This window comes from Ochlerotatus camptorhynchus, unplaced genomic scaffold (assembly GCF_037179485.1).
Source record: "Ochlerotatus camptorhynchus isolate MF236.1 unplaced genomic scaffold, CSIRO-AGI_Acam_v1.1 ptg000577l, whole genome shotgun sequence".
Taxonomy (NCBI): Eukaryota; Metazoa; Arthropoda; class Insecta; order Diptera; family Culicidae; genus Ochlerotatus; species Ochlerotatus camptorhynchus.
This window is the reverse complement of record NW_027041058.1, coordinates 5,125,445-5,137,852: the sequence shown is the minus strand read 5'-3', so window position 1 is coordinate 5,137,852 and position 12,408 is coordinate 5,125,445. Positions and strand designations below refer to the sequence as shown.

Here is a 12,408-nt window from a genome sequence, read left to right as displayed (position 1 = left end):
TGTGAATAACTCACTAATCGGTGGCACCAGATGCAGAACCGAACCCTTATGTTCAGTTAGGGCGTTCAGAAATGTGTCGGGGCGGAATGCTGGAAGTGTGACTAGTTTGCAACCTTGCTGCAGTTTTGAAATCATGGTCACCGTTAATCCATAGATGTGGAAAAATGGTAACACACACGGCAGAACGTCCTGGAAAGTATCCGTTGTTGGCAGCGTCACAGTGGAGCACCCAGTTTTAACAGCCAACATCTGGCTGTTAGCAATTATGTTCGTGTGAGTCAGCTCCACGCCTTTCGGTAGACCGGTGGTTCCGGACGAATATGGAAGGAACAACACATCATCTGGGTCCCGGTTGTGATGCCGCAGATTGCTGAAATGTACTCCTGCAATAGGCAGAATTCGGCTTAACAATAAGTTCGAACGTAGTGAATATTAGTGCATATTACCAGTTGGATTCGATAGCTCGGCGAAATCGATGGCCCCATTTGGGATATTTTCATCCATGCTAGTTCGCACGCAAACTATCGGAATGTGCTTGTTCGCCAGATTGGTTGCCTGCTTTAGCACGGAATAGTTCGATGCTGTACCGAAGAGAATTTTGGCATCACTGTCGATCAACTGCTTGCTTATTTCGTCTGTAATGAAATAAAGTTGTTTTGTTGAAGATTTTACTGTACACTGGAGTCGCTTTTTACGCGGTTTTTTTTTACGCGGTTTTTTTTTACGCGGATTTCGGAATTTACGCGGTTTTTTTTTACGCGGATTCCGGAATTTACGCGGTTTTTTTTTACGCGGATTTTGGTTTTTTTTTACGCGGATTTCAGAATTTACGCGGTATATCGCGTTTTACGCGTTTTTTTCTTACACGGTCTTTTTTTACTCGGTTTTTTTTTACGCGGATTTCGGAATTTACGCGGTTTTTTTTTACGCGGATTCCGGAATTTACGCGGTTTTTTTTTACGCGGTTTTTTTTTACGCGGGACATATCACCCGCGTAAAAAGCGACTCCAGTGTATCTTGTTGGAACGAGTATTAGGTTTAGTAGTACAGTCACCGCAGTATTATGAGCCAGCTAGTCAGTTTTATGGGTCAGTCAGTTTTGCGTGGTAATTAAATGGACCTGGTTCATAATTGTGGGTGACCCATAATACTGGGGTGACTGTAGATAAGGGGCTGTTCATAAACTACGTAGACAGTTTAGGGGGGGGGGGGTTGACAATTATCCACGGCCCATACAAATTAAAAAAAAAATTGTATGGGCAATTGTCTACGCAGGGGGATGGGGGGGGTCAAGAATCCCAAAAAAAAATGTCTACGTAGTTTATGAACAGCCCCTAATATGATTGCTCTTGTCACATTGCAGCGGGTTTGATGGACAATTCCAAATTTGTTTTTTTTTTTCGATTTTTGTGTAATCGGCTGAGTATGTATGTTAAAATGTGGTGCTCGACGACGGTTTGCCAAAAACAACCCACAAGCTTAACAGAAGGGTGGTTCAACATAACATTTCGTCTGAAAACCTGACAGCCCCTCCAAATGATAGCTAAGATTATTACAAATAAACGGTAGGAATGCGGTAGCTCTGAAAATCGTGATATAGCTTTAGCATCAATGAGATTTTTGAAAGAAGTATAATTTTCAATGTAATTCATGTAATGTAATTCATGAAGCATTTCCTGAGTTCATCAGCAGTTTATATTCTTAAAAACATTCCATATAATAAACCAATTTGCCTGACACGTATCATTTGCATTGAAATTCTATTATTGCACACTTTGCATCAAATTATTGCATATCCATTAAATATTGTTGAATGCATCTTTAAATTAAATTTTTCAGCATAAAGAATCATTCAGTGATTCTGTTAGATTATGTAATGTAGCTTTTTGCTACATTGGATTTACGACATTAATTTGATGCAAATATTAAGTTCATTTTATGCCCAACATAACTGGGTGTCATAAAATAAATAACAAAGGACGAATGAAAATTAATACATAAACACCTAATTTAATGATAATAAATTAAAAATAATAAAATGTAGTTTTAAGATATAGTGCAGAGCAAGCGACAATTTCTGATTTTTTTTTCGCCTCTTCAAAATTTTGTTATTTTTCTTAAGAGGGGGTGATATAATATAAAAATAAAATTTGCAGCAGCCTTCTATAAATGTTATTGAACCGGTCAATATGGATGAATATACGCAGCAGCTGTTTACTATAAAACGTTGCATACCTTATCATATCATGTTTTATCTTTCAACAATTGATCCCTGTTTAGCATGTCATAATTATTTTTGTAAACGTTATAGTCATGGATAAATTTTGTACAATGCACCAGAGATGCAATTTAGACGACAAACGCAATATCTCGTAAACGAAACAATTCCGAGGGTTGGGATAATATGGTTAAAAGTACACAATTAAGTAGGAAATGCTCATCATATATGCTAGATCAAAGTTAACTTTTGGCACCAATTTGGTTGATTTGTTGGTTTCAGATCTAATACTTGAAAATACCGTTACTTTTAAGAGGAACGTGTTAAACAAAAGTAATTTTTACAAGAAAATAATGAACTTGATAGCAGTATTATCAATTTTTCAAAACATAACTTATGTAAAAGCAAAGAACATGTACTCTTTACAAATTTGACGAACAAAACATATTGATTGTAAAACTATTAGATCGGTTTGAGTCCACCTTAAAAAAATAGTAATAGATGCATTTTTTCAAGCATAGTACATTATATCACCATGTTAAAAAAATACAAGCACAGTTAAATTTAAAATTACCCAGAATTGATTTCGGTAACCTATCAAGACTGATTGAGTAGTTAAAAAATGCCGATTGGTTAGAAATAACTTTTTTGATTTTGCCGCGAAATTTAAATTTCTGCAGAGTAAATAATGTTTTTTTTTTATATTGTTTATTTATGTGGTTTTTAGCCGTAGACTAGTTCATCTCAGCAGTAAATAATATGAAGTGTGAAACAATTTTCTGTACGGCTAACAAATTAGTTATCAATCAAGAAATCAGAGTGGATTTCGCATCCTAGGTTGATTATAACGCAGGTACACGTTGAATTTCCATGTGATAGACATTTTTATCTTCGCAATGAGTAAGTCAAATATTCTGTGAAGGGGGTCATTCATCATTTTATTATAAGCATGACTTGGTTTCAAGAGAGCTCTGATAAGCACTTGAGGTATCGTCTAGGTGGCAAGATTACGACGCAGCAATGCTCGTACAATGAAGTCGCCGTATTTCCTTGTTCCGTTATCTTATCGGTGGTGGCGTTTGAACGTACGGTCCTTACTCAATAGGATCTCGTTCAATATCACGATAACATTCTATTATGGCCATCGATTAGGTGGTACAGTGTGTTAGCGATATTCTGGTATATATTTTTATACCATACAATTATTAATTGAAAACTTACCAGCAGTATAGATGGGATTGATTGTGGTTACGACCAAACCCGCTTCCATTGCCCCAAATGTCACTACCGGGAATTCGGGTAGATTCGGTAAACAAATCGCCAGCGTATCACCGAAAGTGAGCTTGCAATTCTGCTGCAAACGGATGGCCAGCGCTGCGCAATGGTCTCTAAGTTGTCCATAAGTGTAGCTTCTTCCAGTTACACCGCATACCTATGATTATTCGAAAAAAAAACAAGTAAAGATATTGAATTACTATATTGTGTTGAAATTGTATGTCTCACTAAAAAAAATAGCTTAATTGAAATTATATTGAATATGTGGATTTTACTTGAGATTTGTTCGGTTTTAAAATATCTTTGAAAAAGAGAAAATCTTGAACAGTTAGCCCGTAGAGTAAATAAAAACAATTTTCTTGACATCCCAAATGTAATCAGAGAGTTCAACTAACTTTTCGTGTCATTTTTACATCCAAAATTATTACAATCAAAATATACGGATATTCTTTGTTGCTTAAAGCATTATGAAGTTATTCAGGAGATAAACTAATCGATTATTATAAGTAATTTATTCTGAGTTTTCAACCCCCAAGAGAACCTCACATTCAAAATTAATAACAATAGTGACAACTAACAATTTCAAATCGATATTAAGGTGATTCCTTGTAGAGTCCACAAATGGCCGCCACGTAGGCTATACATGCACCTCCACTCGAATTTTCAATTACACAAATCTCGGAAATCGGTGCCCCATTTCACCTGAAATTGCTACTTCATATATGATGCAGTGCAGCAAACGTGGAGTAACAATTTGAATGTTGCACGTGTCGTAGAAGCTTATATTTTTGCACTTAAAGTTTCAAAGTGGTTCCGAGAATAAGGATGTCACAGCGATTCACCTTTAGATAGATATAATTTTCCGAGAAGCCTGATACCGAAAACAGTCCAAACATTGTTTCTTACATAACTAGTTTATAAATGTATAGACTGTTTCGATACTCTCGTAGATTATATTTATTGTTTCAAGATGCATCTCCTATAGCATACAATGTTGCTGTATTGTTATTGTAACTAGAGAAATAATATTTAATATTTTCCTCGATTCATTCAGATATTGACTGTGTCTTGAATTCACCATATTGTTTCTCATAGTAACGGAGCTACTTAGTGCGGTTACTTTTACGCCAAAGTATGCGTCATTCAGTATTTTGAATTAATCGATTCCTTGTCTCAAATCTAGTGCATTAGAAGCTGCTTTAAAAACTGTTGGTTGTATGAAATATCCCATGATTAGATTTACTTTGCGTGTCAAAGTGATCACTGGATACGAATCCTGTTCAGATGGAAGCAACTTACAGCATTGCGAAGAAGAAAGCACTTTTAATAAAGTTCAAGTCAGAAGATTCGATGCTGCATGCATTTTTACATAACCGTGAGCCATAAATTTTCCATTATAATGATAGAAAGGTAGTGGGGACAACGTTCAAAACGTGCGATTCAATCAACCGGTAAATGTATGATTCTATTGCAGATTTGCATGAAAGTATGCATCATTTGCAATATTTGACCGCATGAACAGATTCTGTAACATGGTCGCCGGAAGGTTTTTTTTTAAATAATTTTGTAATTTTTATGTTGGCTTAATTTTCGTACAAAGTTTGTTTTCCAAATATCCTGGAGGTACCATATTTGACGTAGGTTTAAACTTGACACACTCTTGTACTATGCTCGCACTCAGATAAGTATTTCACGAAAAAACTCCCAATAATCAACCACTATTGTTGTATTAACACTCAACTTTTACATTCGGAATGAAAGATTGTTTGTGGGTTCCGTAAAACGGGGTATCATTGATAGTTTTTTAAAGTATTTTCTAAATAATTATGAATGTTTTTCAAATTTTATATTTTTAAAACAAGTACTGAGGATCCAAAAGTCAATTCGTTAGTAATATGTTTAATGAAAATTAAAGCATTTGTACTATTTTTTTAGTTTTGTGACCGAACTTCAGTTTTTTGATTTGGGGTTACTTTGATAATGCTCGATGAATGTTCTTTAAATATGAAACTTTGAATGAGTATATAATCAGAAAATATCATAAGCAATAAGAATACCACATTGAATTTGTGATGGCTATATAGGAAATACATTTTATAAGTGATGGTTTGAGTGCTTTTTCAAACAGGCGAAAACAAGAAAATTGTTATTTTAATATATTTGCAAAATATGTAACACATACTATATAAAAACTTTATACGATATCAACGGAAATACCCTAAGCTACAATATCGAACCAATGTTTGGAAAATTTAATCTTTACATTATACTATCAAAGTTACCCGCATTATCAGAGATACCCTGTTTTACGGTAGCCTTTTTTTGTCAAAATGTGAGCGAAAGAAAAATTGCATCTGTCAAATGCGTCAAAATTTGTCTGTCTTAACAAAGAATCTAAGAGATCTAAGAAGTTGGTTGATCAGTTTTTATAATGTTTCGTTTTAAAATCAATTTAGAATAGAGTTGGTTGGAAATGCTAACATGAAACTTTAGTGTGATAATTTATTAGCTAGAGAATGATCTTTAGAAGAGGGTAGGTGGAAAGTTCCGTTAGAGTACGGCAGTATGAAAATTGAATAGAAGTTGAAAATGAGCGAAGGGCCATTAATGCGACAGAATAAAGTCGAACGCACAACTGTGGGCCTGTAGACTTGAAGACATACTTCAAGTCTCCGCGTACATCGTACGGGTTTGGCAAAAGATGTGCGTTTGACTTTATACTGTCGCATTAATGGCCCTTCGCTCACACTAAAGCTTCATGTTAGCATTTCCAACCAACTCTGAAAATCGCTAACTTCGCGTATGAAGTAATATAAAAACACTTTGAATGGAAACAATTTATAATAGTAAAATCATCTTAAGTTGGAAGTACATAAGCTTCAGCAATATTCCGGTAATATTAATGCTATTTTATCAAGCTTTTGCAAGGTTAAATTATAAATGATCAATGCACCTCTGTTTTACTATCGTACTATAGGATCAACTGGAAACCTCAGATAGCCTTGACAGGTAATGCACGGTATTACCATAGAGGAAACTCTAAGACCAGAAGGTCCCGAAGAAACGTGCTAAAATTTTTGGATGAGCTCTGGTACTATCTTCGGTCCCAAGCTAATCGATGCACCCCTCGAAACATAGAAAAATCCCCAAACCCCTCATTTTATCTGTCAAACTTTCATAGCGAATCAAAACAAACATATTGTAGTACTAGAATTGTGACTAGAATGGGGTACGTTATTCGATTTGCTTGAGACCAATAGGCTAGTCAAGTAGTGAGCCAATTTAAAATCGTTAGTTTCCACCGGTTGGTATTACCAAGCAGAGGCGGGTCCGAAACCCGGTCTGGTCCAGAAAATCTCTCCTTGTCTGTGTCAATTACTGGACATAGAGTATCATTGTGCATGCTATACTATAAACGGTCGATGAGACTACTTCAGAGCAAGGTTGCAAATACTCATTTCAGCTAAAATAATGTTTTTCGGAATAATAAAACCAAAAGATGGTATGATGACATGTTTTACTTGTAACTTACAAGAAGAGGTTACACAGTATGCGTTTGAAACATAAAACCTGTAAATTTTGCTTTCTATGAGTCACAATCAGCGATTTGCTGATCGCTGAGTGAGTGAGTGAGTGAGTGAGTCAGTGAGTGAGTGAGTGAGTGAGTGAGTGAGTGAGTGAGCGAGTGAGTGAGTGTGTGTGTGAAAAATCACTGAATGTGACTCTCATGAAGTGAAATAAACAGGTTTAATATGTCAAACACATTCTTTGCACTTATGTGATGAACTAGCCTACGGCTAAAAATCACAAAAATAAAGAAAAAAAACATTCTTTGCAACCTCTTCTTGTATCTTGCTTATTCAAAATATGATCATATCATCAAATTATTTCATAATTTAAAAAAAACATTGTTTTAGCTGAAATGAGTATTTGCAACCTTGCCTCAGAGAGTCACTTTTACTCAGTTGAATAATAAATTTCTAAAAACGTTGGTTACTCACCGCTGAGTAACCTAGTTTTTTTTTTATTTATCCATACAACAGAGTAAAAGTGACTCTGTCTCTGAGTTACTTTCATCGGTTGCCCGGAAAATAATAACAAATAAAAATACCATGAAATAAAACACAACTACCAACTACCGATCTTATTGTACGTATATCATACAAAGAAAATTAGTATATTGTAATTGAGAAAATTGTTTTTCTAACAATAAATCGATCAAATGCTACATGAATCTTAAGAAATGTTCCTTTACTACGTACATAAATACTCAGATTTAATGACCGTGTGTTTTTTTTTGTCAGAGTAGCAGAGCGACGTGCAAGCGCCTAGGATACACTTCTAAAAGAAGATTCTTTTGGAAGCTCATTCTAGACGCTGGCCCATCGCTTCGCTTCTCCTACTAAAAACAGGGGTAGGTCCTTATGCAATAAAGGACCCAACAAATATTGGATGGTGACTAAGAGCCTACCCAGGCAAAAATATGCTTCTTCAACTCAAAAATGGCTCATTCAGTCCTCAATCAGCACTAATTGTTTGTTGGGGAGTATTTATCCATAGGTTATAGAGAATTTTATCGTTTTAATATTGCATTTTCATAGCTGCCTACACAGCAAATTTTTTTTTTTAATATTACATGCAATCTGATGAAAATCTCATGTAATTTTTATGGCCACAACAATAAACAAATGCAGTAAAAACAGCGTTATGGCAGTTCATGTACTGTATTATTGATAATTTTGTCCATTTTGGCAACTAATGTTACACCATATTTTCGACGCGATTGAAGTACATCCACTTTGATGTGATATTAAAATACACATTATTACACTAAATCTTCAATACGTCGCAAGAAGTAAGAATTTTCAACAATAGAAATACAAGACACGTTCGTTGAAAGCAACTCAGATTTTTTTCCACAACATTTTTACTCAGTTTCGTAAATTGTGGATTTATTCAGTGCTATGAGTAACTCCACTTTTAACGAAACTGAGTAAAGTTTGTATGGGAAAAAAGAGAGTGAGTAAACTTGATGACTCAGTCTCTGAGTTACTTTTGACGGGCGTGTACTTAATGGTAAATAGCTCAAGTTTGTTGGGGAAAAAGCACCCCGGGAGCTATTTGACAGCTCCAGTATAATGTCAAGTTACCCCGAAAATTCTAGTCCTCTGGTTCTGTCAGATCGAATAATGGTGGAGTAAATTTACAATTGGTCTTATTTTTGATCAACTAATTTTAAACATTTTTAAGTTTTGTTTTTGTAAAAAACATTGATATTTTTTCTCATAGTTATGCAATCGACTAAACATGACGGGATTGGAAAATGTCTGTCTGTATATGTGCGTGTGAGAGCGCGTAACACATTTTTCTTAAACGAATTTCTCGGCAACCACTTTACCGAATTGAACACAACAGCCATCAAATGAAAGGTACCATGATTCTATCGAATGCCCTAATAAACATGTACCATACACTAACGATATCATAGATGGTACGACCATACCACATAAAGATGGGATGATAACCCGAATTGGAGGTTAGGCGCTTCTTATGGTTATTTTTAATGCGGGTGTTAATTAATAGATTTTCAATCGAACAACTGGTCCCGGAGATATGGACGGAACAAGACCCGAAAATCGCGGAATTCGCGAACTAAGTGGTGTTGGTCAGCAACCACATAACCGAATAAACGAAATAACTAGCTAACAAAAAGTATTATGGTCACATTGAATGCTGTTGATCAAATTTAGAATCGGTCAACTGTTTCCGATAAACATGGATTTTTGGAGCTCGTATCTAATGTAAATTGCAAGCAACAAAATGAAAAGTATCATGATCCCATAGCCTCATCCATAGAGCATTATTGAACAGATTCAGAATCGGTCAACTGGTGCTGGAAATGTGGCAGGAACATGTTTCGGGGAATGTGAGCCATGATACTAAATTTGACCGGTAAGAAATAAAACCTATCATGTGACAAAACCAATTACTTCAAAATATGATAACCATTTCAATTGTAGGCATTTCGAGCCCCGTGGATCACATTGGTCAGTTCCGGGCATGTCCCAGATGCCCCCGAGGAATTAACCAGACCATACCAAATAATGAATTTTGATTTCATCAAATCGATTAAATTCCAAGATATAAGGAAAATAATGCAACATCTGTAATACGTCTCACTCAAAATTTATTCTTGGCCTGCTTTCGACGTCCACATGAAGTGAAACAAAAACATGTTTTCTGATGTGAAAAAAGTTGTGCCCCCAACGATGGCTGAACCCATTGTTTACGTACGGTGGAGACATCTACAATTTGTAAGTGGGTACGTGAAACTAAGGTTTTCTGTCTAGATACTCGGGGGGTGGGAAAAAGTGATTAAATATTTCTATGGTTAAGATACATAACAAATACCTTGTTCTATTGTAGATTTCCCCATTTACCATAAATTATATTGTGAAAACAATAACTTTTATGGTTATTGCATTGTTGTGGACAATGCGGATTATTGTTAATACAATAAATTCTATTGGATGGTTACAACACATTTCATTGTATTTTTTCCTTGATTTGATTTCCGTTGATCTTGTTTTCCGTGCTGAGCACCAATGCTACCGACGCACCGGTGCCACTTCATTTCATTGTATCTCTTTGGTTATTTTTTTTACGAGCGTACATATCGTAATGCACCGGATGAATACCGGACGGTTCGCTAATCGGAACATTTAATTTTTTTTAAAATAAATATTATGCCTATTTTGAAATAAAAAAAAATATTTTTAATGACTCAGAACGATACTCAAAGACTATGATAAAACGTGCTTACTAATTTGAGCATAGTAGGCAGAGCTACGCAAATTTAAAAAGTGTCCGACTTTGTGAACTAAATGTCTTGATTTCGAGCTTGTGGAAAGTGCTTCAATGAGCACGAAGTTGAGGTTGAAAGCCGGCAAAATGCTCGCATAAGAAGTTCCCAATAAATATATTAAAACTAACATTACTTAGACACTTGATCATAACTTCTATCATATTAATAATCTACAAAAATTCTGCGAACGTTACAGTGTTGGTGACCCATTTCCTAATAGGCACAGCCGAAATAAAAAAGTTACACTTCATAACTAATCTTTGTTTATTCCAATTCTCCCGTCCATTATCTTGCACATGAATATGAGGAAGGATGAACCAATAACCGTGTACAAACTGGATTTTGACCTCTCCGTGTCACTGATAAGCCACATTATTGTTTATTGCAGGAAGGTTGCAGACAAAATTATCTCTAAATGGCAATCAACACTCGGTTGCTGTTTGCGCCTTCTCTGTTGGGTGTCATATTTTCCACTGTCCAAAGCTCAACGGTAAAAATAATAAATCGTCATTGTAGACTGCATGCTGTTGTCTTTCATGTGCGGGGTAAATTTACGGTCAAAGTTTAAAATCCCTATCGGTAGCTATAGATACTTACCACTGCCGTTCTGTTGGCCCACTGGCTGAAGTTATCCCACACGTACTGCTCCAGAGTGGTATGCGGTATTTGGAGAGTTTTTCCATACAACGAATTCTGCTCGAAGCCATTCTCCGGCGGGAAGACGGAGTCCTCTAAATATTTAAACTGACTTTTTGTACTTAGTAATTGAACACATTGCTTTCTCCACGATTTTTTCACTGCATTGGTGGCATTGCTCAGTACGGCGAGACGCGACGAGACTCCTCGAATCATGTTTATTTAACTAGTGGGTATCAATATCTTCGTAAATTTTGTAAATATTATTCTACTATACAGGTGTAGATATATGATATGGTTTCTTTTCCGCTACGATATTTAGTCTGAAAAGAAAAGAAAAAAACGAAAAGAAAAGGTAAAACATTTATTATTTTCTTCAAATCAACGCAGGTATTCGGTTTGATAAGGCGAAACGGGTTTCAGCAACAAAAGTAGGTCGAATCGTTGAAATCACTTTGGGATGCGGAAAAACATCCCGTGAGTGCTTGGTTTGGTTAGTTCTAAATATAATATTGCCGCATTCTTGTTTGTAAACATCCCTTATATTTGGGAGGCTACTCCGAATCCGAATGGAAAGACCACCACAAGTGACTGGATTGGGCGTTTTCCAAATCTCGTTTACCTTCCAGTTTCCACTATGCATGGAAGGTAGGAAAGTTGTGATAAATTTTTAAATTATTTTTAGTATATCTTCGACGTCGGTCGGTGGGGAGAATTTTTGCTTCCGCCTTCCATTACTGTGAGATAGGGGTTTCCAGACCACATTGACGCAAGATCGATACCCCAATTTTGATCATAGAAGAGAACTTTTTTGTGAGAAAAATATTGCATTTACGTTTCAAACGGTGTCAAACATAGTTTTGAAAATTCTTTATGTCAATTTTAAAATATAATCGGACTATGTTTTGCTTGAATTAATTACATGTTAAAACGTCAGAAAACTCCTTCCGAAGTGGAAGGCAAATTACTGTAGATTTGTGCTGGAAACCGTCATAGTGCTTTGCAAATATGGGGACTGAATTTTTCAATGCCAAATGGAGCCCCAGTTTTTTAACCCATGTTGCTTCCTCTCCTTCTTGCAGTAGGCATCCGGAACAAGTTTGAGGAAAAATATTGGCTTCAGCCATAATATTGGAGAATGATAGCGCTGCTCACATAGCTGCGCTAAAGTGATAGTGAATACTAAAGAGCACTAGCATGGGCAACATGCAATTTGGGGGAGGGTAGGGAGTCAGGGGTGACAAACTCGCTCTAGATTAGTTTTAGACTTGTAAAACCCATGTATATCAATTAAGGGTGCTCCAAAGGCCCAACAACAGCTCTCAAATTAACAAAATAACTGACTGAATCAGTATGACAGTTTTTCGCCACCCCTACAGGCTAGTGGTAAAGAGACTGAATCCAGAACGAGATG

At 35.9% G+C, this 12,408-nt stretch overlaps 1 protein-coding gene across 1 annotated transcript in view; it reads right to left on the bottom strand.

The window, feature by feature from the left end:
- The window catches only part of pdgy (pudgy), a 28,893-nt gene that overhangs the window by 1,190 nt on the left and 15,295 nt on the right, over window positions 1-12,408 (bottom strand). The window contains exons 2-5 of the mRNA XM_065236913.1: window positions 10,956-11,317; window positions 3,440-3,650; window positions 447-635; window positions 15-383 (exon numbers count right to left, since the gene is read on the bottom strand). Of these exons, the coding sequence (XP_065092985.1) occupies window positions 15-383; window positions 447-635; window positions 3,440-3,650; window positions 10,956-11,210 (1,024 nt within the window). The 5' untranslated portion in view covers window positions 11,211-11,317. The remainder of the gene's footprint in view (window positions 1-14; window positions 384-446; window positions 636-3,439; window positions 3,651-10,955; window positions 11,318-12,408) is intronic.